Raw genomic sequence first — 27138 nt, 5'->3', positions numbered from 1 at the left:
ATGTATATGATACCTAGTTATCATATTAATATATAGACATATTAGAGTGCTGGTACAATAAGGATATGTGCATGTTCTGTATACATATATGAGTATGTGGTTGCGTAATCAAAAGATTCATCTTACCTATTATAAGTATACTGAATAAATATATATAAATACTAAATATGAACATATGTCTACGAAAAGTGTATGTATTATGAACAATATACAAGTAATATCTGATTATCATACTCATATACAACCATACTGAAATGCTGGTGCAACGAGAATATGTACCTTAATAATATTATTGCTAAAATAAATCTATATGATCAGCATAACCTGTATCAAGCATAATTAAGTAGAAACAATCAATATGTACATCATTAAAAAACATAAACAGCAATAAAGACTATTATATGGATATTTAATGAGACCCTTATGAAAACTTCTGTCAATATTACATATGTATGCTACTATATAATGTCAGAAAACTATAGATGTAAAATATGTTTGACATTTATGTAGTATTGGTATTCTCAAGATACAAGTCCTAGATAGACACAAAAATCTTACTTAAACATAATCAATTCAAGTGCATTCAAGATACATATGCAGATCTGAGAAATATTGTCTTACTTAATTTTCCTTCTTTACAGTACTGGTAATATAGATGCGAATACAGCATCTAAGAATACATCTAACTTAGATAGTTTAGACAGTACTGCAGTAGTAAGGCCAGATATTACAAACTTTAATGCAAGAGGGAGAAATGCTGACATGGAAAACAACAGCAATCATGTTAATACTAGTACCAATGCTAATACTTCTAATTTAAATGTTAATAGAAGCATTGCTACCCCTGACTCTATGACAGTTGCACAAGTTTTACAACAAAGCATGGATGAAATAACACCTTTAGAGGACAATATGAATACCCTTGAGACTATAACTGCTAGGACAGGTGGTAATACTCGACATATTGGTTTAGCTAATGAGGAGGCTGTGAACAGAGAACAGGTAGGAGATAGAGAATCTACCAACAGTAGCAATTCAAATGACTCTAATGATGTCATTCACATCATGCATCCAAGCATGAATGAAGATACTAACTTATATCCAACAATTCAAGTGATTAAAAATAATTCTGGTATGAATGTTGGAAATGGAGAGGTTGTTGTGAGAAGGAAAATATTGGATTCTCATTTGAAGACAGGTCATGAGACAACTATGAATATTTCTTTTCCCCTCCCAGTACGCTTGGAAAAGGGTCCAAGGCGCACGCGTTCTGTGAGCAGAGGGCGCCAAAAAAGAAAATACTCGGAAGAGTTTCCTCAGAATCAAACATTGAGGAAAATGTGGAAGAAATAATTGTCAGTTCAGTATTCAATTTATCCAATAGAGTTTTAACAAAAGATGAGATTTCTCTATTGGAAAAGGGCATGAATTTTATACCCAAAAGTAACAGCAGTATAACGGAGACTATATCAGATCTGAAATTATTCTGTAGGAATGTAATGTTGAAACTACAGTTTAAAGACATTAATTACACACAACCAACAGATAGGAAATTCATATTCAAGAAACTCAGTGACTTTGTTCCCATCAATCATCCCATAGTAGAGACTTATCAACGGTTAACAGAAGATGAATTACACAAGTACTACAATGAACACAGAGATAGGAGACATTTCAACTCTGATAACTTAACTCATGGTGAGAGAATGGGTTTAAGGAGCCTGCAGGCTGATAACACCATTGTAGTTAGGCCAGCAGACAAGGGAGGGCGGACTGTAGTCATGGACTTAAATCAGTATTTTGTAGCCATGAAAGACATGCTATGTGATAGATTTTATGAAATCATTGATTCTAATGTTACAGAGAATATCATCGCAACAATTAAGGGTATATTAATGGATCTCCTCCATAATAACAGGATTGATGAAGATTTATTTGGTTATCTACTGATTAAAGAACCATTAATTCCGATCATGCATGGATTACCGAAAATCCATAAGAACCCGGTTAATCCTCCCATGAGACCGATAGTCTCAGGACGGAGTTGGGTAACTGAGCACATATCTGTGTACATAGAGAAGAATCTTAGACCTGTATTAAACAACAACAAGTTTGTATTAAGAGATTCGAAACAATTTTTATTAGATTTATATGAATGTATTGGTGATCAATCTGAATCGGAATCCTTCATATTTGTTACATTAGATATACAATCCCTATTCACAGTTATACCGAACAAGGAAGGATTGTGTTTTATCAATGATTACTTAAAGAAACACAGTGACTATAGCACGGATAAGATAGATTTAATATCATATTTCTTGGACATGGTTTTGAATAACAATATATTTATGTTTGATGACACTACATATAAACAGGTGGATGGGGTTGCCATGGGCACCCCATGCGCCAATAGCTATGCTAATATGGTATTGGCGCACTGGGAGGAGGAGGTGTTATTCAAAACAAGATTATTTGTAGAACAGGTTATATTTTACCGATGTTTTGTCGATGACGTCTTCCTTTTATGGAAAGGAACGGTAGAACAACTAGAATTATTCCTCAGAACCATGAACAGCCTAACGGGCTTCCTTATTTTTACGCTGAATTATTCAAGGAACAAGATTGAGTTCCTTGATTTGTATATAGAGAAGTTGCCCAATGGGATGATCAACACAGGGATATTTCGTAAAGCTTGTTATAGCAATTCACTGTTAAAGAGATCAAGCATGCATCCCTCATTTGTATTTAAAAATATCATAAGAGGACAGGGGATAAGGGCCTCCAGACTCAATCCTACAATAGAGGGTTTCAACTCAGAATTAGATCTGTTGAAGGGTAGACTGTCAGAGAGAGGTTACAAGGAACATGAGGTGGAGAGCAATTTACGAGATGTCCCTACCTTAAGGAGAACCATTGCTACACCATATTTTGGTCCTGACAACTCATATAGAAATATAGGTACTGAGTATAGCCCATCAGTTGTGAAATTTATGACTTCATTCACCTCTGATAGCTATAGGGTTAGGGACATCATAAGTAAATATTGGAGTATCTTCGATATAAATGAAGAGATAAAGAACATCGTAGGTGTTATTCCGAAATTTCAGTATAGAAATCAGAAGAACCTCAAAAGGATGCTATGTGACACCAAGGGTGGTCAATCAGTCTCCAACATAGGACACACTGAGCCATGCGGCAAGTGTAATTTTTGCTCATATATAGATACAAGCACTAGATTTTTACATCCAGACACAGGGAAAGTCTTTAAGACTACTACTGTAGCAAACTGTATGACCTCCAATATAGTCTATTTAGCAGTATGTCAAGTGTGTAAGTGTTTCTATATAGGAAAAACTAATCGTAGATTCAGGGACCGTATTAGAGAACACGTACATCATATTAAGAAATGTTATCAAAACAACGCCTTAGCGAAACATGTGGCAGATAATGACCTCACACATATCTTTCATTTCGGAGTCTTAGAAGCTATACCAACAAATAGTAGAGGAGGAGATATTCGGAATCATACGGAGGACAGAGAGAATGATTGGATTATACGATTAAGAGCAGATAGTGGGAAAGGTCTAAATGAGAGGGTATCCATAAAACCCAAATTGAGAAAAAGAAGGAAAATTAAGTAAGACAATATTTCTCAGATCTGCATATGTATCTTGAATGCACTTGAATTGATTATGTTTAAGTAAGATTTTTGTGTCTATCTAGGACTTGTATCTTGAGAATACCAATACTACATAAATGTCAAACATATTTTACATCTATAGTTTTCTGACATTATATAGTAGCATACATATGTAATATTGACAGAAGTTTTCATAAGGGTCTCATTAAATATCCATATAATAGTCTTTATTGCTGTTTATGTTTTTTAATGATGTACATATTGATTGTTTCTACTTAATTATGCTTGATACAGGTTATGCTGATCATATAGATTTATTTTAGCAATAATATTATTAAGGTACATATTCTCGTTGCACCAGCATTTCAGTATGGTTGTATATGAGTATGATAATCAGATATTACTTATATATTGTTCATAATACATACACTTTTCGTAGACATATGTTCATCTTTAGTATTTATATATATTTATTCAGTATACTTATAATAGGTAAGATGAATCTTTTGATTACGCAACCACATACTCATATATGTATACAGAACATGCACATATCCTTATTGTACCAGCACTCTAATATGTCTATATATTAATATGATAACTAGGTATCATATACATATTGTTAATATGCATATATTTTTTATAGACACATCCATTTTTCAGCATAAATATATATACACGTTTCATACATATCATTCAGCATAGTTATGATAGGTTAGATGAATTTGTGACCATACAATCACATATTCATATATTTACATAGAAATTTAGGTATGTTTATCACATATTTTAATAATCAAATATATTTTATATATATTTTTTATATATTTCATAATGTGTATGTACAACAGCAATGAAGCTTTTTAACATATTTTATTTTCATATAAATGTTTTAGAAGGAAATATGGTTTTTATCTACAGAAGAATGTTGTTTCTTAAAAGTTGTGACGTTTCCCTTTTAAGTGCATGATGGTATTAAGTTTGATTAAATCACAAAGACTATAAAAATAGGAACTTAATTCACTTGTATTGTTATAGACCTGATGAAGCTACTTTTAGCGAAAGCGCTTGTCTGTTTGGAATAAAATTTATATTCAATTAATCATTTGGAGATTTTTGGAGATTTTTTGGAAACCTACAGCACGTTCACATCTCACTGCTTCACCCTCAGTTATCCAGAAGTTTTTTGGACCATATTATTTGTGATTCATCTAACAGTGTCTTCAAATGAGATTTCCAGTGTGGATGAAGCAGAGGACATGGTGTCATCAAGATCTGTATTTATCCACGGGGGAAAAGATATGTTTAAGGAGTAGACAGTCTTCCTCCTCACACACTGATGAGTAGCAATCCTTCTCTGGATATTCCATTTTTCTAGTGGCAGAGGAGACGCCAGACATGGAAGAAGATCTGAACTTAGCTGTAGGCTCTGCTGGACCTTAAGAAATTCCTTGATTTAAAGATATCTATTTTTTGGGAATAGCCTGGAATGAGTTAGATGGGCTGGTATCAGCTGATTGCCTGAAGTTCAAAGAAATGCATAGAGATGAGGGAGTGGGTGAGTTTTGTTGCATCTTCTAAGGCTGCTGCCAGGGGGTCCAGAAACTAAGAAAATGATTCCTGAACCTCCAAGTTCTGACACTCAACATGCTCCATAACTAGAGCAGTGAGTACACAATCTTCCCCCTTCTAAAACATAGAAATATGCTTCTGTCACAGCTGCCAGCATCAAGACATCTGGTCTAAACTGCATGCAAAGGCTCTCAGCCTTAATCCAGAGACATGGCACCTTCCAAAGTGGGTTGACCAGAGATCTTGAATCCCTATGATGTCAGGTTTAGGGATTGTGCAAGCATCTCACAAGGACATGCATCTTCAAGCCTAGTAGGGATGTTGGACATTATTGCATCAACAGTGTCCCTGATCTGTTTTAAAGGGGATGACCAATGTTGGGTACAGATTGTAAAAACACAATTGTGGTACAAATCAAGGCCTCAAGTCTCATCCAATTTAAACATTTTTTGCAAGAAATGGCACCTTCTCTTAAGTATGGGATTTCTCTAACACAGGACCACCTGTCTTCTTTCTTCAGGTGGACAAACTGTAATCTGTGTAACTGGACAGCAGACTATTAAACTACAACTATCAATAAGAGTAAACGTGCCCCAGTGGGATACTCAGACTGAGTTCTAGACTTTGGCAAACCAAGCCAAACTACAGACACAAGAGGATGACACAGAGGCTGCAAACTGCAGTAAGACATATCTACCATGACACAGGCAAAGGTTGGCTTTACACAGTGAATATCCTGAAGTCCCTAAGAAGCCCTGTCTGGTGGAGGGACAGCCCTGAGCTCTGAATGTTGGGACAGACATCAGTCCTTCTAAAGCAGAAGGCTTTCTGCAACAGCAATCTGTAAGACCACCAACTAAGACTGCAACTAGTTTAGCAGTAAAAGCAGAAACTTCTCTGACTGTTTCACTTGTTTTCCATTGCCAGAATTAATAAAAATACATTGGTAGCACAGTAGAAGATGGCACTACACGGAACAACTTTGGCATAGAAAGCACCATGGAATGCAGCAAAAATACATTAAAAAAACCTGATGCTAGAACAGAGCCATTAGCTGTTGCTTGGTGACCACACTGGCAGGACCATGTAGAATAGGCTGTTCCATGTAGTCAGCATCTGTTGGAAGTTAATACTGTTGGTGGTAACTGTTACTTAAAGTGGAGGTTTTAAAAATTACAGCGTCTCCAAAGCAAACCCTTAACAGTCTGACAGGCTAGATAGTATGGGTATCTGCTTTACTGCACTGAAACATTCAATTGTGCAAGGCACAGCTCATCATCACTGAATGTTTCATGACCATAAGTTGTTGCCGTGGTTGTACAGGCATGCTGAGCACATCCCCAGAAACACTATAGTTCCATTCATCCACAATGCGTTTTTCCCATTTTTGCACATGGTGTCAGGGTATCTCTTCAAAACAGATCATCATTTGGAACCAAGGTTTACACGGCTAGGTGGCTAGTCCTGCCACTGTTCTTCCACACTAGCCACACTCACTCTTATACCCAATTTAGCGTGTCCAATCCACCTCATGTATGTCTTTAGAACGTGGGAGGAAGCCAGAGCACCCAGAAGAGACCCAAGGGAACACAGGTAGGACATACAGACTCTGCACAGAAAGCACCCCAGCTGAGAATCAAACCAAGAAATATCTTGCTGTGAAGTGACAACGCCATCTGCTGTGCCAAGTGGTGAGAGTCAAGAGCTATTCAATATCATCTCTGGCTGCTTTACCTTTCTGCATAGCATATACTACTCTCATAGTTGCCAGAAAGCGCAATGCCTAACCCACTATACCAGGCTTCCACAAATCAGCTCTGGTTAACAATACTTCACAATTACTTTGGAAGACACAGCTCTCACTTGTAAGTGCATCCCTGCTCCTTTTACTAGGTAGTATGCCTGATGGGTCAAGTCAGCACTGACTGCTCAATCCCATTTTTTCTAGCTGATTCTACCAGCACGTTGGTCAGCTAGCTGAATTCTGGTTTGCAAGGGCTGCAGTTATGGCTCTGTTCAGAGGAAATGACTATTTGTTGTTTTAGTAAATGAGACTTAAATGAAATGTAAAACACATGGCTTGTGAAGCATCTTCAGTTCTATCACTACTGGATATGAAAATGCATGTTCCTGTAGTAGGTGATAAAGTGCTTCTCAAAGATAATTTGCATTTTTTGATATTCTTTTTATTGAACATTTGAAAAAATACACCACCATTACTCAAAAACATCAAAATATTTGTGCTTTTATGTTAACCGTTATAGTACATGTATACACTATTACTGTTTATATAACAGTGCTTATATTTTATACACATATTGCATCCTTTACATTTCAACATAGTATTAATTCAGACTTTTGTTTTCCCCAGCCCTTTGTTGTAGGAGAGCAATTACCACCCATTTTTAAACACAACCTCTGATAGTGCATGTACTCTAATGAATGAAATGAATTGCAAAACCAACCCTACTCCATAGAGAATGACAAAATACATTTATAAATACTATCATCTAAAATACCTATCCGATACTTTCTTGTTTCCTTAAGTTTTACCTACTTTTACTATCATCCTGAGATACCAGTACACACCTATATGTTCCCAAATTACTGACCTTCATACCTCTTCTTGCCAACTTATCTGACCCTTCCAGCTTTTAAATACATGACTCCTTACTCTTTGAGAGGGGAAAGGTAATAGATTTGGAAGAGGCCAAGAATTTATATGGACTGCAGGCTAGAGATTGCCTCCCTTATCAAGGATTGGTAAGAGTATAGGCAATCAGAAAGAAATAGGGGGATCCTAAGTGAAAGACCAGCACTGGTAGTTTGTATTAGAATCTAGAACTATTAAAAAAGGATTAATTGGTAGAGCACATAAAATATTGCATGATAACTAAGAATAAATCAGAGGTGGTTAGAAAGGTTTGGGAAGAGAGACTGGGTAAGGAATTCACACAAACAATGGGGGATATATGAATGCCTCTCAAATATGCAACAAAGTCTAGAAGATTTAGGATTTTTCCTTGGAAGTGTTTATATAGGTATTTTTATACCCCACGTAGACTCCAAAGAATTTTTCCTCAGGTAGACAGCAAATGATGTAGGTGTGATGGGGAAGAAAGAGTTGAATGGGAACATATTTCTGGGACTGTAATGAGTTGGCAGACTTTAAAAAATTAGACTACTTTATCAGAAATACCGGGTGAGCAAACTGGTATAACTAAGGGAATGATTTTTTGAGCTATGATACAGAATCGAAATTGCCTAGACACAGTAAGGCCTTGTTGAGTCTCATTATGCTGGCTGCCAAAAAAAGCAGTTACTAGAAAATGGAAATCAAAGTCTAAACCAACTGTACCAGAAGTAGTTAATATAGTAACAGACACAACAACTGGAAAATTAGATCTTTAGAAATGAGTAGGAGCAAATTTTGAAGAAAAAAATTGGAACTGTGGAAACAATACATGCAGAAGTGGAATGAGGTTTAAAAGAAGGCAGGATTTGAATGAGCTATGTAATGTTTGACTGACAGTGACTGGATAAATAAGCGATGAATAATGTTTGCAAATAAAATGTCAATATGGTCTGTTTTCATTTATAAATGTATGATTGCCTATGTCATAAGTGATAATTTTCTTGTTAAAAAGCCTCCTTACTCCTCTTTCAAGATATAGTAATTGCATTTTATCTTGCTCTCTTCATCAATCCTACTCTCCAACTAACACCAAGAATATGAACTTCCAACATTTTGGGACTCATTTTTCATCCAATGAACTATCCCATAAAAGTTAAACTGCTGGGTGCACTCAAAACATATGTTGATTTCCTGTCTCCTTCTCTCCAACATATCTGTACGAGAAGAGGAAATTCTGAACCACCTATGCAGATATCTCATTTACTGATCCCATCTAATAGGTATAGCTTTGCATTTATCATATCCTTCTCAACACCATCTGCACTGGTTTTCCAAGCAAAAGAATGCAAACTGCAATGGAGAAAGCAGACTGTCTTACCTAATGCCCTGTCTACCCTTATTTATTTTTAAGAAAAGTTTCCACAAGATTCTTTAGGCTTGTAAGATATTTCCTTTGACATATAACAAAAGAATGGAAAATAGTATTAAGACATTTGACAATGGAAAAACATCATGGAAAGTGCAACTTTTATGAAAGTCCGATGTTCCTTATTTTTTGAGTAAAGCGCAGCCTTCTGCACACCTGTCTGCTATGATGCATATTTCTTCACTCTGTCAAATGGACAGTGGCAGTGGCCATGCAGTCCCAGTTAGTATAACTGACACAATATTGCCCATTTATTTGCCTGTAAGGCCTTACAGAACATAACACAGAACCAGCAAGGACCAAAAGGCAGCAAGAACCAGCAATAATATGACTTTGTTTTATAAATGAAGTTAAAACTAACAATACTAAGCACTTTTATCCCATTCAACTTAACTGGGACTTCCTCACAGTATACAATAAAGTTAACCTGGCGCACGAACACCTGTATGATATGAAGAAAAAAAAAAGCACAAATGCATTACCATAGACACACTGTTGAATGTTCAAGTTTTCAAAAAATGTTCATTTTTGTTATTGGCAAACTAGTCTATGATTTCAGAGGTGGGGATGTTGAAAAATTGATTGACTGTTTTCATAGATTGAATATTTTTTTTAAGATAGTTAATGAACATGCATGAATTTGATTAAATGTGATTGGTCCAATTAAAATATAAAAATGCATCAGGTTAACTTTAATGTACACTCTGAGGAAGTCCTGATTAAGTTGAATAGGATGCAAGTGCTTAGTACTGTTTGTTTAATAAACAAAGTTAAAACAAAGTCATATTACTTGCTGGTTCTCGACACCTTTTGGTCCTTTCAAGTTCTATGGTTTCTTCCGGTTAAATAGTTGTTTTTAGAGATTTTATATTTTTTACCTGACAGAACATGTTTTGACAGTCAAGTGCTGACAAACTAGGACAGGTTAGGAAAGAAACATCTTTGGATCAGAAATTCTATGTATGCGACTAAAAGTCAAATTCCGCAAAATGGTTGACAACAGGGGAAATTTCTCCTAGCCGCTAGATACAATGAAACCCAGGTTAGTTGCATTGTATGGTGCTGCAACGCCTACATGGTTAGGTGGGGGACACTAACAATGCGTACCTGGTTAAATGGAGTCTTACCAAATTTTATAACACTAAAATTCTGTTTAACAAACTGTCAGGGAGGGATCCATTTTTCACTGACTGCCAAATCTAGACTGTCTTGCCCTGAGAAACTTTGGGTTAGTAAGCATTAACAAAACAATGAATTCTTCAAAGAAGCTTTGTGGTGTAGACTGAAAAAGAAGTTGTGTACTCACCATAATGTTCCATGGTTATTGGCCAGTATCTCGCCTTCATTCTTGCTGGTTGAACCTCTGCTCTGACTCAGCCGCATACCAAAGCTCGAGAGCTTCAACTGGCTTGAGGCTACAACCTATCCCATGATGCTTAGCAGCTGTTCCCCAGATCCCGTTTGAGTGTGTACTCCCTAGTGTATGCAAACATACAGAAAGGACATTTTTGAAATATATTAGTTATATAGGTTAAGAGGCAAGAAGGGAATCAGACCATATTTGTCAATTTTTAAGTCCTCTTGATCCTCCAGGAGGGGGGATGGATGGGTGGGGGATGCAAGAATGAAGGCGAGATACTGGACAACAAACATGGAATGTTATGGTGAGAACATAACTTCTTTATGTTATGTTGTCCTATCTCACCTTCATTCTTGCTGGTTGGGACAGTGTCCCCAGCACCCTTTCCATGGGTGGCTCAAGGGAATAAACTTTTCAGGACAGTGGAACCAAAGGATGCCCTGTTCCGGGAGGCCACATCTACTTTGTAATGAGAGATAAAGGTGTGAGGATTAATCCATGTAGCAGCAGCACAAATTGAATCCAATGGAAGTCTGGACTGAAAGGCAATGGAGGTAGACGCCTCTCTAGCCGAATGTCCTTTTATTCTCCCTGGCGATTCTTTATTATGAGAATTGTAGACATAAGTGATAGTCTCAGTAAGCCATTTGGACAAAGTAACTTTTGAGACTGCTGAGCCTTGTTTTCTGCACAGGAAACAAACTGCTCTGACTTTCTGATACATTTGGTCCTGTGCAAGTAAAAACAACTGTCTATGCACATCCAATTGGTGAAGCTTATATTCTGCCTTGTTGCTATAGTTAGGAAAAAACACATGCAATTCTATAGGTTGGTTTAAATTTGCTTCAGAACAAACTTTTGGTAAGAATGAAGGATTCGTTCCGAGGGAAACTCTATCTTTGTGGAAAATTAAATATGGAGAAGGGATAAAAAAAAAAGTCTGCAATTCTGAAACTCTCCTAGCTGAAGCAATTGCGGTTAGAATGACTGTTTTCCAAGATAAAAATTTTAATGTACAAGAGGATGCTGGTTCGAAGGGAGGAAGGATCAGAGATGATCATATTAAATTCAGATCCCATGGGGGAGGAGGTTCTCTTAAGGGTGGTCTTAACAGAAAGGTACCCCTGAGGAAAGCTTTGCATAATCTATGGGACAATACATTGGCTCGGAGGTCTCCCACATGATAATTTCATATAGCGGCCAATTGTACTCTATTAGTGGCCACCACTGCTCCTGGATTAAAGACTTCTGTTAGAAATTCCAAAATTGAAGGTATAGGGGCTGTAAATGTTTTATTATCTGCCCAACAAGAGAACCTCTTCCATTTGCTTGCGTAAAGTTTTTTAGTCGTCTTTTTGTGTGAGGAAACCAGAATGTGATGTACTGCAGGGGATAATTATGGAAGCCTGGCTAAGACTGGAAGTGGAGTAACCATGCCGTCAGCTTGAGGCTCTGAAGAGCATAGTGGAGCGTTTTTGACCGATGCATCAGAAGATTCTGCACTGGGTCCAGGATCCATGAGTCCTCCTGAAGGTGGGGCCAAAGGAAGGGGAACCAAATCTGAGGAGGCCAGTAAGGAGCAATGAGAATTTAACTGCGACTCAACGACTTGGCTTTCTGAATAACCTTCGGAATCAATGGAAATGGGGGAAAAGCATAAAGAAGTCCCGGGGGCCAATCGTGGCCGAGTGTATCCCTCAGTGACTCTCCCGGAAGGGAAATGAGGATAAAATAGTTGCTGCATTTGGCATTGAATGGAGTGGCAAAAAATTCACAGTAAGGCTGGCCTCATTTGTGAAAAACTTGCTTCGCAACTTCCTGACTTAGGGACCACTCGTGAGGCATGAGAATTGCTCTGCTTAGCCTGTCTGCTATTCTGTCGGATTTCCCCGGAATATGTGTTGCCGTCAGAAAGCGCTGAGAAGAAATTGCCCATTGCCAAACTCTCTGGGCCTCTCAGCATAGGGGATAGGATCTGGTTCTCCCCTGTTTGTTGATGTACCATACCACTGAGATATTGTCTGTCTGAATTGTAATAGTCCCCATGGGAAGAGAGTTCTGAAATGCTTGCAATGCCAGAAGTACCACTGTCATCTCTAGGACATTGATGTGCAAATAGTACTTGTGATCTTTCCAAACTCCTTGTACAGTCTGTCCCAGATAATGCCCCCCCCCCCCCCCACCTGGGACGCATCCGTGGTTACTGTAGCGACAGGTTGGGGAAGTATGAACGGTCTGCCCATTGTTTTCAGAGTGGACTGAAGCCACCAAAGTAGGTCTCTCTTGCAGGCATCCATAATGAGAATCTTGTGAGACATGGGTAGCTCCTGTATGGACCACTGAGTGAAGAGTAGGCACTGTAATATATGCATGTGTAGTTGTGCCAGTGGGACTAGTGTTATCGCTGCTGCCAGTGAGCCTAGGACCTTGAGGGTGAATTTTGCTTTTTTCTTTTTGATTAGAATAGATATTTGACTGCATAGAGTTTATATTCTCTCTTGAGGCAATTTTGCTACCATATCATTTGTGTTCAGATCTGCACTTATAAAGGTAATATGCTGTGATGGCAACAAGGCAGATTTTTCTGTATTTATAGTAATGCCTAGATCTGAGCAGAGATGGATGGTGGAGTCCCTGGCTCTGATTAGTAGATGCTTGGTGGTGGCAGTCAGGAGCCAGTCATCTAAATATGGAAACACCTGGAATCCTTGACATCTCAGATGAGCCGTGACTACTGCCATGCATTTGGTAAACTCTCTGGGGGCTGTAGTGAGACCAGAGGACAGAGCTCTGAACTGTTAATGACTGGCTCCCAGCTGGAAGCGTAGAAATCTTCTGGAGTGTCTGTCCATTTTTATATGGTAGTACGTGTCCTGAAGGTCTAAAGAGCACATCCAATTGTCTTGTCACAGGAAAGGGAGTATAGACTGCAATCAAGATAAAGAAACCAAGAAGTAAAACCGCTGACAAAGTCCACGAATACCCAACAAATTGAAACCAAGAAGTAAAACCTGGCTGAAAGTATAGACTGCAATGTTACCATCCAGAACTTTGCCTTCCTTACTGACTTTAGTCTGCTGAGATCCAATATTGGTCTCCAGTCCCCTGTCTTTTTTTTGGAACTAAAAAGAACCTTGAGCAACTTCCGGATCTGAACTGGTCTGCAGGGACTTCTTAGATGATTCTTTTTCTAGCAACCTTTGAATTTCTAGGGTTGCTTGATCCTTTTGACTGGGTGGAATGTCTGAGATGGACTTTGATGGAAAAGGCGGGCAGTAGAAAGGAATGTTGTATCCCCTGGATATAATGGACTGTACCCATTTGTCTTTAGTCAATTTCAGCCGGGCTTCTGGGTACAGAGATATTCTTCCACCGACTGCCTCCTGAGGCAGACAGTCGGGCCTCCTTTCAGGAGTGCTGAAAGGGCCAACCTGAGAATGTATCTCTGTTGCCCTGGTTCTGCGGACCCCCCCCCCCCGGTGCATGGATGGCATCTTCCATTGTTATTTCCCCCTCTGCCCCTGGGGGAAGGATCACCACGCGCATCTGGCAAGGCTCCTTTGGACTTCCCAAACTACATTTTTCCACTCTTTTGACCTTTAGGATAAGGTCTGGTAGGAGCAGAAAAATGCACTCTGATGGCAGACAGAGACTTGCCATCTTGCTGGCTCCTGGTGAGAGTCTTTTACTTTTGCCCCAAACAAGGACAAGCCATCAAACGGGGCGTCAGTAAAGGAAGATCTGAAAGGTTCAGTAAACTCAAAAGCGCATCCAGGAATGTCTCCTAAGAGCTATTCCTGTGCCTGCTGCCCTGCTTGCTCCATTGAATGCATAGAAAATGAGGCACATGGAGGAGTTTGTGATAGAATTTAAGGTCACAAGCTGGGAATTTATCTTATCTGATAAACTCTGGGCTGTAGCACCTCGTAGGGTATCTCCCAGTTCTTTCAGGAGATCCCTCTGTTCTCGGGTAAAATGTGATAAGTAATTCAGTGACCTTAAGGTAAAGGCAGCTGAGGAGAACATACTCTTCCCATATCTGTCCATCATATGAGACTTCTTATTCAGCGGATGGACAGATGCAGAAGTTTCAGCTAACTCCTTCTTTGTGGCCGCTGCCACCACCATTGTATCTACTGGAACTCCCTTTGATAAATATTGTCTATCCTCTGGGGCCATAATGAATTTATTTGGCCTCCTCAGAATGGGGTCCACTGACTGGGGAGAGTCCCACACCTTCCGATTCAACACCCAGGAGCTGGTCGAAGGTTGGAGATACCCAAGAGGTGGAGGGGCGAGAGCCAAATGCCTCCAGGTATACAGACTCATCCTCAGAAGGGGAAAGGGATTTCCAGCTGCCCCTCTGCTTAAGGATCTCAAGGATGTCTGAAAAAGAGATCCTCAGAGGGCGACTGTGTGGACTTCCGAATCCTCTAAGTCGATATCAGAGGTGACAGACTCAGGGGAGTCTGTATGCTTCCTCTTACACTGTTTCTTTCAAGAGACCTCCTCAAGGGGATGTTCCAGGGAGGTGTCGGAAGAGGAGGTTCCACCTATTGGGGTTTCCTGGGGCACTGACTCTCTACTCTGGGGCTGATGGAGGGATGATGAAGCAGAAGATGCCAGCCCTTTATGAGGAAGAGTGGCTGGAGCCAAATGTGGAGCAGACTTCGTGGAGAGCACACTTTGCATCACCTCAAAGGCACAGCAGTCCTGGACAGAGAGACAACAGTCCTGAAGGACCAGGAAATCTCCCAGGCACCAAGGAGGGTGGCTCCGAGGCTGATGTGGGAGCCAAACTCACCTGACCGAAGCACCAAGTGGGAGAGTTGGTTCTGACAAGGGTCCGATTCGACTCTCCCGCTCAGAGCAGACCAAGGAGTGTCAGCTCCCAGATCCCTTGATGGAAGACAGCATCGACAAGATCGGGGCAGACGGAGCTGAGATATTGAGTGTCATTACTAGCTCCAGCGGTTCCGGCATGACGACTTCCTGACACTGGCTCTGAACTCGGTTGAGTCGAAGAAGGAATAAATGGTACCTGAGATACAGTGGCCGGCTCCAATATCCGATGGGCTGGGCTCGAAAGAATTTCTGCTACGTCCCGCGTCTGCAGCAACCTCTTCACCACCCGCTCCACGTCATCGTCTGATAACCTGGAGGACCGAGAGGAATGGGTCGATGACCTGTGACTACCTGCCACAGACTGTAATAGAGGAGACTGCAGCTCAGAGTGCATCGGCTCCAATGACGGTGACCGACTCCTTTTATGGCTCCGCAATGGTTCTGAAGACTCAGATGAAACAGATGGAAGGCTAAATTTGTCAGAACAGAGAACCTTCGGATCCAAAGTTACTATCTCTTTGACTAGTTGACTGGTCAGACACCAGAGCCGACTTTTTTGTCTTATCCGATTTGGAGGCCTGATTACCTTCTTCAAAAGGGCCTTTCAACAAACCCCTCAAAATGAGTTTGCCATTCCTCTCCTGTAAAACCCTTGCACTAAAGCCATTACAAATGGAGCAAGAGTCCTGAAGATGGACTGTTCCTAGACAATACATGCAACTTGTGTGCTCGTCTGTTACAGACATTTTCTGGGTGCATGAATCGCACTTTTTAAAACCAGATAGTCTCGACTCATTAACAGGTTCTTTAGACATCTCTTAAGCCAAAAAACAACAACAACAATACCAGCTAACAGTAACTACAATAAGTGCAATAGAAAAACAAGTAGAAAGAGGTTTTTTTTTTTTTTTTTTTGGGGAAAGGAATGGGTTGGGAGGAGGAGAAGTCTCCAACTTAAATGACAGTCTCCCCCTACCCGAGGAGCCACCTCTAACTTATACGGTGACTCCTTAACAAAAACAGGGACTCCTTAATACAAATGGGAAGAAGCCCTGAAGGAAGAAAGGGGCTAAATAGAAAGAATCCTCTAATTTAAATGGATTCTTTAAGGGGAATAAGAGAAAAAGTAAGGGACCAAGGAGAACAACCGAAGACACACCCAAGTAATAACCGCACTCACACACACACACACACACACACACACACACACACACACACACACACTACTTGGATTGGGGAAGGTATAAGAGTCTAATATGAAGATTACTAGCCTGAGCCAGCAAAGACTATCCAGATGCTTCAAGCGGCAAATGAGATCTGGGGAACAGTCACTAAGCATCATGGGATAGGTTGTATTCTCAAGCCAGTTGAAGCTCTCGAGCTTTGGTATGCGGCTGAGTTGGAGCCAAGGTTCGGCTCTGAACCCAGCCAGCAAGAATGAAGGTGAGATACAACAACATAACATTCAAGCTTTTCACACATACACTGTGCTTAATGGCATAACCACTTTCCTGTTAACCAACCACAAATACACAAGTTCATATATTTATCATCCTTTGAATCAGAGGGGAAAGGGCTTCAGAACCTTAGCGACATCAAGATAAAAGATATCCATTAAATTCCAGCAAGGCAAAGAGTCCATGATAACAGTTCACATAAAACAGACTATACAAACTATACCATTTTCTAAGGCATTGTACCTTCAGATCTGTGTATTATTATTGGGGGGAGGGATATAACTTACTCCATGGTTACATATTCATCATTGTAAGGTCAAGGGCTGGATGGCATACGGCAGGGAAGGAATACGTTTATGATGATTTTCAGACGAGGTTCAAATGTCAAGTTTACGATCAACTGATCTTCAAGAAGCCTGGCAGCCATAATCTCATACTGATATTATCTACTTCAGCTGTGTGCACATCACTCACTCAAAATATGTTTTGGTTAAATTATGATGGATAGTTTTTAATGTCAAAGGTTAGGTTGGACAAATGGCTGTGTTGGAAATGAGCAAGAGCACACAGCAGTGGTAGCTGGAAGAAAGAAATGTCTCCACTATTGTGTGATCTCAGTATATAGTTGCAGGAGTGTGGGGATGCTCCCTGCAAAATAAAAAATATATATACGCTCAAATAGCTTTGCTATTTGCTTGTATTCAGATTTGCATTCAACCGTTTTGCTTTCACATTATCAAACTGCACAAACTTCAACAACATTAAAGTATCTTATAATCACATAAATAAAAAAAAATTTGAAGGAAATTACTGCCCACCTCCTTCTGAAATGGAAAGCATATTCCATTATCTTGGAAAGAACATAATTTATCTGCATTTTTATTGCTATTTATTTTTAGCGTTTGCTACTCTAGTAGTGTGTTCTAGGTAAATACTTTCAGAGTAGATTCAGATATACCTTATCAAACAGGCAAAGGTCATCTCGATCTAATCTTTATGAAACATAACAACAGTTTTTGAAGTCTTTCTGAATAGTTCAAGGATTTTTCCTTTTCAGGTAACTTGTTCAAAGACTATAAAATGCATTACTGTATTCAATAATGAGTTCAAACCTGGAGTTACAAAGTAGTGCAATGATCTCCCTGGAGTTACAAGATATAGTCTTTAGGATTTGATAGGCTACATAACATGTCTTCCTAACTTTGGCAGATAATTACTGATCCAAGTTTAAACTGCTGTCTACCATTACATGTTGATCTTTGGCAAATTGTCTTTTGGTCATAATTATAAGCTCTTTTGTGCCAAGTTCCATAATGCTACACTTACAGAATTAAAAAAAGGTAATTGCTATTGCGCTAGACATGAATTTTTTGTAGACCATATTAATGAACTTCAGCTTCCTTCACTTTACCTAATCTGCAATCAACAAATATTGTTTTCTACAGCTCATTTTCCACTTTTAAATCTGAGAACAACACAATATCAGCAACATAACACTATTGTGTGATAACAAGCACTATTCTTCGATATTCATTTGGGAGGTGTGCGCACACAACAGAATGTAGGGGCTTTATGACAGGTACTGCAATAATAAAAGACATACAGTAATATGCATTTACTTTCTTGTATCTGGCACATACACAGTGAAGGTGGGATAGATGGGGAACAGAAAGCCTATTTGCTCTGGAGTGCTTTTTGTAAAATAACAATAGCACTATTCTGTGATATCAAATGGGCAGCTATAAAACAGCAGCCTGGTAAAGTGCGCCATGTAATTCAAAGACCCGAGAGTGAAGGTCGATGAAGTGTAAATTCACTTCCCAAACCTATCTATAGTCCTAGACTCCTTGTTAAGAGGATGGATAGTAGGACTTTCCTCTGCAAGTTCCTTTTTTTGTGGCTGCTGCTATCACCATGGTGTCTACAGCACACCCTTAGACCAGTGCTGCTCGTCCTTAGCGGCAGAAACGTTCCAGTCGGATAGGGCTCTCTGGGATTGGCTCAATGGAGTCAAGAATTTTCCATGCCCACTGAGCAATCAATTTAATAAGATCATCAGTGGGCAGAGAGATCCAAGAGGTAGAGGGCTGGGCACAAAAAGCCTCCAGGTATATTGATTCTTCGGAGGAAGTCTGGATGGAAGTCCAGCCACCCCTCTGTTTCAGGATTTCCAGGATATCCCTAAAGAAATCACCATTAGGGGATGACATCCTCAGTGAAGGACTCCTCTGGGGAGTCTAAGTGCTTCCTCTTGCACTACTACTTCTTCTTTGAAGATACTTCCACGGGGGGATGTTCCAGAGAAGTATCTGAAGAGGAAACCACCAAGGTGGATCTCTCCTGAGGCTTTTGGGTCCCCTGTCCCATTGATGAGGTTGGAGGAAGCTCTGGTCAAGGGGATACAGAAGTTTGGTTCGACAGGGATGGCAAAGACTGGGAGTCCAGAATGGACAAGGCCTTCTCCATGATTCAGAAGGCTAGCCCCCCCCCTGTAGAGGGATGCGAGTCCGGAACCCAAATTGACTCCTCCTGAACTGTGGTTCCATCCTGCACCGAGGAAGCCTCCTCTGAAACAGAAGCTTGGGTCGAGCCAGTGAATGCTGAGTCAATGAGGGGTTGGAAGGCTCTGAAAAATGGAAGCTGCCCCCTGCTCCTCGGAACCATTGATGAAGCCTCGACCCCAGGAGGCCTCCTGTTCCAATAAACTGCAGGAGCTCAAGGCAGTTCTTGGTTCCAGAGAAGAGACTCTTATCAGAACTGAGACAGTTAGAGCCGGGCAGGGTGATGCCAGGGGCTCCAAAGACTCGACTAGAGGTGGAGGAGGAAGATGAGACAGTGTCAAAGGAGGACAGGTCCCAGTGCCAAGTTGGCTGGGAACTGAAGATGGAAGTTGGTCCACCAGCCTCATGATGTCCAATTCTGAGAGGCTCTTAGTGGATCAAACAGAATGTGAAGGAGACCTAAGGTGGTCTAGTTTCCACAAATGGGTTAGGTGGTTGGTCTGCAAATGGATCGACCAATGGAGAATACATGGTTCTTGGTATGGCCCTCAATGTAGTCTGCTTCGCTCCCAACAAATCCTCTGGTACTGAGGTTGTAGGTGTCTGATCAGAAGCAATGGTTGGTGCCAAATCACTCTTGCCTATCAGTGCCAAGGAAACTGTCGACACCATAGTTGACTGGGAACTGAAGATGGAGTTAATCCCCTTGCCACCAAGAGCTGGTCCACCAGCCACATGATCTCCGATTCTGAGTGGCTCTTAGTGGATCAAACGGATGCCGAAGGAGACCCAAGGTGGTCTCGGTTCCACAAATGGGTTAGGTGGTTGGTTGGCAAATGGATCGACCAATGGAGAATACATGGTTCTTGGTATGGTTCTCAATGTAGTCTGCTTCTCTATCAACAAAACCTCTGGTACTGAGGTTGTAGGTGTCTGATCAGAAGCAATGGTTGGTACCAAATCACTCTTGCCTATCAGTGCCAAAGAAACTGTTGACACCATAGGCTGTTTGGATAGTTTTGCAGGCAGTTCCGAGGAGCTGTTTGGTAACAAATTAGAGCATTTCTTAGGCTTAGAAGAGGAGGAAGATGATGGTGATGAGCTGGCTTCAGTCCAGATATGGCATCTTCAAAGTCTCCTTTCAACAAGCCTTTCAAAATCACATTGTTTCTCCACTAAGTCCCGGTGGAAAAACCATAACAGATGGCGCAATCCTCCTGCAGGTGGATAGCACCTAAACAATACACACAACAGACATGCCCCATCTGAATTGGACATCTTCCTCTCACACTTCTGGCACCTCTTAAAGACAGAGGTGGCCTTTGAAGATTTATCAGCCATGCCAGAAAAACTAGGCCTAATGCTGACAAAAGTCACACACATTCACAAAGAGGGAACAGGGGAAACTATTTTTTTTTTATTTTTAATAGAAAAAAGGAAGACTGTACCAACTATGGTATTTAGAAATACCTAAACAGGTAAAAGATGATACCACCAATGGTACATTAAGAAAAAAACTACCCAAATATAGAGGGAAGGGGAGATAGATCACTCACACCCATGGAAAGGAAGACAGGAGCGGGCAGAAAAACTAGAAAGTACTAAGGGGGAGAAATATAAATATATAAGACCGAAAACTAGAGAAATTAGAGAAAAAACTTACTTTAACTGCCAAAGCTCAAGAGAGGTTGGATGCATCTGACACACGAAATGGCAAACGAGATCTGAAGTAATTTTGAGAAGAGCATTATGGGTAGAACCTAGCTCGAGAGTTTGGAATAAGCGAGCTGAAGTAAACGGCCAAGTCGGTTCTGAAGCTCAGAACCTAGCGCACAGTCAATGATTATGTGAAGATTGACATCAGATTATTTCCTTTCTTGTGTTTCTGCTAGTCCCTGAAAATAACACTGTTTTGTGCACACACTGTTGTACATGGAGACTGAAAAATATTTTCATTGGACTGTTTTTTTTCCTAAGTAAAAACTTTTTACAAATGTTCTTTGTAAAATTTTATTTGCAAATGTCTACAAGTTGCACATCTTGAGAGATATTTAGTGTTATATTGCCAATTGCACAATTAAGCATATGTTTTCATTTTTCTGTAAATAGGTCAATAAACATGCAGTCATAAGTTCATAGGTATAAACTAGGATAACATTCATTAGGTTCCTTATAAGCCTAGCAGTACATTCCAAATGTGACCCACAAATGTGATTTATATGGGGGAGGGATTACTGACTGGCTCCATCAGAGATACAGGCTCCAAACTCCAGATACATTTGATTACCATCCATTGGTCCAAGTTGAGCTTAAATAGGGATAGGGAGGAACTTGGCTTTAAATGGATGGGAACCTGGTTCAGAGAATGGGAATTATTTGAGAAACATACCTGTCTCCAATATGTCCTACTTATGTCACAAGCAATTTTTTTTTATTTGGTAGTCCTGATGAAGTTTGTCTTATGGATGTTGAAGAGGTTCATCAAAACAGGGTACAGGGATGCCTTGTATACCAGGTAAAGATCACCTCTCAGAAGTCTGTATTACATCGAGTAAAGAGACAGACCTTTGACGCGATCATTGTAGGACATTGTTTTGAATCACTGTATTCTTTTTAGAAGAAAACTTTTTGGATATTCCATTTGCTGCATGTGTCTGATCAGTTACACACTGAGGGAGCATTATACTTTATTATGGGTCTGATGAGGGCCAAGTACATTGGTATGATAACTTCTCTGGATCTAGATGCCATGCTTTTGCTTATAAGGTGAGCAATAGGGAAGGATTGTATTACTACCTTGAACACTTTTTGGTCAAAGACTAGGTTACTATCTAAATGAGTTCCTAGATCCCAGACTAATAAATCAACTTTTATGGGTATTTTAATGATGATGTAGTTATCTGGGGTGGCTGACTTCCCAGAAGTTACTATAATGCACTTCCTGGTACTGAGTTTCAAGCCATGGCTTTGATACCAAGTGTTGGCCTACATTAGACGTTCCTGAAGGGCTGTTCACAGACTGTTCCAAGTTAACAATCTGTGAACTTGGTTTGCCAGAGGCCTTTGACATTGGCTTTGGTATCCAAGTAGATGCCAAAGAGGAATGAGCTTAGCACAGAGCCCTGGGAGATGCCACTGATGACTGGCCTCTTTGTGGAGATGGCCACACCAGTTCTAACCCTGTAGATCCTATAAATGACAGCTGGCTTTCCAGTTTGTTACAAAGGGATTTATACTTAGTTCTGTAAGTTTCTTGACAATGCCTGAGTGGGGCATTATATCAAATGCTTTAGCCAGATCTTGGTAGGCAGTATGCTCAATTTTTCCCCTCACCCATTGCCTCAGTGACCTTTCGAAAATCCACCAGCTTCAGTAAGCATAACCTTCCTTTTACAAATTCAAACTAGGATGGCTCCGGTGTCTTCAGGTCTCATATGACCTTACTGATAATTTCCATGACAATTCTTTCCATGGCTATGCAGATAAGGCTAGTTAGGATTTGTTGAAGTGGGATGACCATTGCAGTCTTCCATACACACTTGGCACAAATCCTGTTTTAATACTATAATTAAATAGTCACTCTAGGGGGTCCTGATAAGTCATATTTGGATTGTTTGGGAGGCATCCTGAGATGTTATCATAGCCCACTAAGATCATGTTCTTGGCTTTAATGAGTGCAGCCAGTACATGCTCCCTAGTTATGTTTGAGGATATTTTTGGAGGGATGGTTGGGGGTGAGAAGGGAGTAAAGTTGGAACTAAATCTGCCCACTAACAGGCTCACTATATCATTAGGTATGGTGAATGTGGCATCACTAACCACCAGTTCAGTACATTGCTGTGTGCTGCCCTTGAGGTTTCTGACTTCGCTGAAGAAGGCCTTATGGCTACCTTAACCTCAAAGTTGGCTTTGCTTGAGTTAATTAGCCCTCTTAGTTGCCTACTTAGCTCAATAAGAGACTTATCATTATGGGAATTACCTTTCCTGATTTTTGGGTTTCACTTTTATTGTATATCCTGTATAAATTGGGATGTCATTGGGGGGTTGTTTTTGGGGCTAGTCCTGTGCTTACTTCTGGTTGGTAAAGCAGTCTCTATACAGCCACTGATATGGTTGTACAGAGTTTGAGAGCTATTCAGCATAGGCTGCTGTGCTCTTTGGGTTTGGACGGACACTGAATTTTGACAAACCAGTTAATAAAAGGAAATTTACCTTGTAATAGCTCTTAACTATTAATGTTTTTAATGGGATTTTAGAGTTGATTCTGATTTTGAAGGAGATTGCTTTATGGTCAGACCTTTACAGGGAGGATGAGACATGGGGCTACAGCATTCTCCCATACTTGTGAGGATGAGGTCCAATACGTGAGGGTCTCTAGTGGGTGTATTCACTATTTGGTCAAGGATATTTGTACTTACGAACTCCAGGAATCTCTTTGCCTGTAGATTTGAGGCGGAGTAGGATTCCCAGTCTACAGAGGGGTAATTATAGTCACCCATGAGTAGGGTGTTAAGTTGGGTGGTAAGCATCGCCAGTAGGTCTTCTTGGGACATGGAGGATGACCTATAGCTGGCTAGGATATGGCACAGGATTTTGTCCATGGTGATCTGCATGTGGAGGAACTCCAGTATGTCTTCCTATTTGACCACCCTATAGGTATGCTTATTACTGACTTACATTGAGACACCTACATCTTTAGCCCTTGTCTGGGCAGCTACTAGCCTAAAAGTGTGGAAGGCACTGAAACCTTGCACTGCTAGACTACTCTTTGCTGCTTTAAATCATGTTACTGCATCTGCACATATGTCTATATTGTCGAGTGTGAGGAGGGCTTGGAGGGAGTGCAATTTTTTTTTTTATTTAGCCTCCTAACATTGAGCAACAACACCTCGATGATCAGATGAGTTGACTTTGCTATGTTGGTAGGTTTGTCAACTTGGCAATGCCTTACAAAAAGGCACTATGGGGGTGGATAACATCTTTGCCAGTATTTGAAAACTTACGAGGGGAAAGGTGCAGACCATCCTTGGCAAAGCAATGTTGTCTATTAATCATGTTCTTCCAAACTGACAAATATCGGATCTCCTTAGATTGATACCAGCAAGACAGACAGTTATTGAAATCAATTATTTTTTGTTAATATATTGGCATCATCATCCTCTGCGATAGTAATATGCTGCACAATGCTAGGCTCATACCAGCCTGGGACACAATCTGAATGCTCCATAATGTCTCTTCATATCGTCCATGGAGGTGCATCTTAGGTCATTTACACCTTCATGGACTGTGACAGAATCAAACTGGGACCTGTGATGCAATACTATGAGTGCCTGCAGGGTCCAGACAAAACTAACAGTTCTCTTCTCCTTGTTCAACCTACTTAAGAGAGACATCAGGATATCTTACAACAGAGTTCCCTGCAACAAGAGTCCTGGGAAGTGTTTTCTTGCCTTAGAGGCTTAGTGTTTGGGGTTCCCCAGAGAGTGACAGTATGTGTGGTGTTAAGTGCTGTTTTTTCTTAGTGCCTTTGGGCTTGCTGAGACATAGGTTTGACAATGGGTGGTCTAAGTGATCTTCAGTGCTTAGGAAGGTTGCTTTTAAGTGCCTCAGCATACGTTCATCTGTATGTTGTGTTCTATGAGAGGTGGGTGATGTGTGTGTTGCATGCAAGAATGTGGCCTCCAGTGTCATTGCGCAAGTACATCTCTTGCATACTGTGTCTTCTTCTTTAAAGATTAGGTGGCTGTTGGTATGCTCAAAATCTAAAATATGATTCGGAGTATGCATTATAATATATTATAGCATTTATGGAAAGACTATGAATGCAATTACTATTACCTCTGGGTAGAATACTTCCTCCTGATAACATTGCTATACGTGCAGTTTTAGCAGTTGTTCTTGCTAACAAAATATTTACATTTGTGACATTTCACACTTGATAGGTGTTAACAGCTATTTCTTACTGCACAGCTGTAATGAAGGCTGGAAAGTTAAGTGGGAATCTCATTAACATATTAAATGTTATTCCATACACCTGTGTAGAATACATTTTCTATCACTCACACACACACACACACACACACACACACACACACACACACACACACACACACACACCATTATGGCAAATATACTTACAACTGATTTTCCAAAGGCACAGCTGGGTCAATTCTTTCACCTACTGCATTGCTGTGCTCTGAACTTTGATGTTTGAGTGACTTTATATTCCCACTCGACTGTCTATGTGGATGACAGACTTTTTCTTCTTTGGATGGGGATAATCGTGTTTTTTCAGTGTTATCGTATTGCACTGTAAAAAGGAATACTGAATATTTAGTACATAATTTAAACTATTGCTCTCAGAATAAAAAAATAAATAAATGTACTGCTATCTCGACATCAAGATAGTGCAATGTTTAATATTATTACAGTACACCTTTGAAAAAAGTTTTTAAAGATCAGTTTCCCACTTTAATATGTGCCCTCAAAATGAAGAGCCATCTTATGATAACCCTTATTACAATAAAGGGAATATTTTCATTGCTTTATACAAAAGTACAAACAAAACTAAATAGCAGCACTACCCAAGACTGCAGGCATCAGACCAAATATACACATAATGAAACAAAACATAAAATAAGAAAATCAACAGCCACACACAAACACATTTGGTACTTGCGTATTATCGCAACCACATTTCTAACCTGCAATATTTCATAACATGATCGCAAAACAACTCCATCTTCAAGTAGAAAGGGGTGTGTAAACTCCTAATTAGTTTTGTATGACACAGGATCTGGTACAGAAACAGGAGTAACCGACAAATTCCTCTCCCTGGGTATCGTCCTTTCCAGACGTAACTTAACGGAACTTAGTGAAATCACAGTAGTAATTTGCATGGGTTTTGCACTACAAAAAGATCAGAGAAACTAAAATATACAGTTGCGATGCAGTTGATAACTGAAAATAGTTGTTGGAAGTAATAAAAAGGTACTTGCTTCTTAATCTATGAACCTATAAAAAATGAAATGCTTCCTATGAAATATGCACACCTCAAATCAATTATCTCCAAACTAAGATTTCGATTAACACTACATAAAAAGAGGTGGTGCTGGCACTAAGCCCCATAACCCCAGCTAGACGTAATCAGGAAGAGAGAATATAGGTACAGTTCCCCTTGCAAACATTAAGGGAAAATACAGCCTTGCTTACTATGCTGTGTGCATTTTAATTTTGATCAGGGAGCGTAGAGTTTGCAGAAAAAGAAGGACCCTATTATAATTAACTTGGTTGGAATAATACCTCGTATGGATATTCATTTCATGATTTAACACAGGGATTTCATTTGCATGACTTTTCCTCTGTTAGGCTGAGTACACTGTAGAGCATGGAAAGAATAAATAATACAAACAAGGTGTTGATGAGAAAGTGTGGTTGTGACCGCTGAGAAATGTGGTTGCGATAATACGCAAGTACCACACATTTTATAAATGGGCCTACTATGCCACAAAAGTCTCACAAACTAAATACATACCTCCAGTACACTTTCACGGAAGCACAGCTCAATATCTACTTGTCTAAATACCTTAAAGATGTCACAAGTTAAGTGCAACCCTTATCATTGACTACTAATATTTCCATCACCAGTCTCTACAGACACAACCATATTATCCCAAGTCAGTCTCAGAACATGATATAA

The 27138-nt window shown here is 40.0% G+C and overlaps 1 protein-coding gene across 3 annotated transcripts in view; it reads right to left on the bottom strand.

Annotated features, from left to right (window-relative positions):
- Nucleotides 1-27138, bottom strand: part of SHF (Src homology 2 domain containing F) — a 998232-nt gene that overhangs the window by 231598 nt on the left and 739496 nt on the right. For all 3 annotated transcript variants that reach the window (XM_044077854.1, XM_044077855.1, XM_044077856.1), the window contains one exon: nt 25578-25749. In XM_044077854.1, the coding sequence (XP_043933789.1) occupies nt 25578-25749 (172 nt within the window). The remainder of the gene's footprint in view (nt 1-25577; nt 25750-27138) is intronic.

This window comes from Protopterus annectens, chromosome 7.part0, assembly GCF_019279795.1.
Source record: "Protopterus annectens isolate FY-2018-M chromosome 7.part0, PAN1.0, whole genome shotgun sequence".
Taxonomy (NCBI): domain Eukaryota; kingdom Metazoa; phylum Chordata; order Ceratodontiformes; family Protopteridae; genus Protopterus; species Protopterus annectens.
The sequence above is the reverse complement of the archived record's forward strand: the minus strand, read 5'-3'. Positions and strand labels throughout refer to the sequence as shown.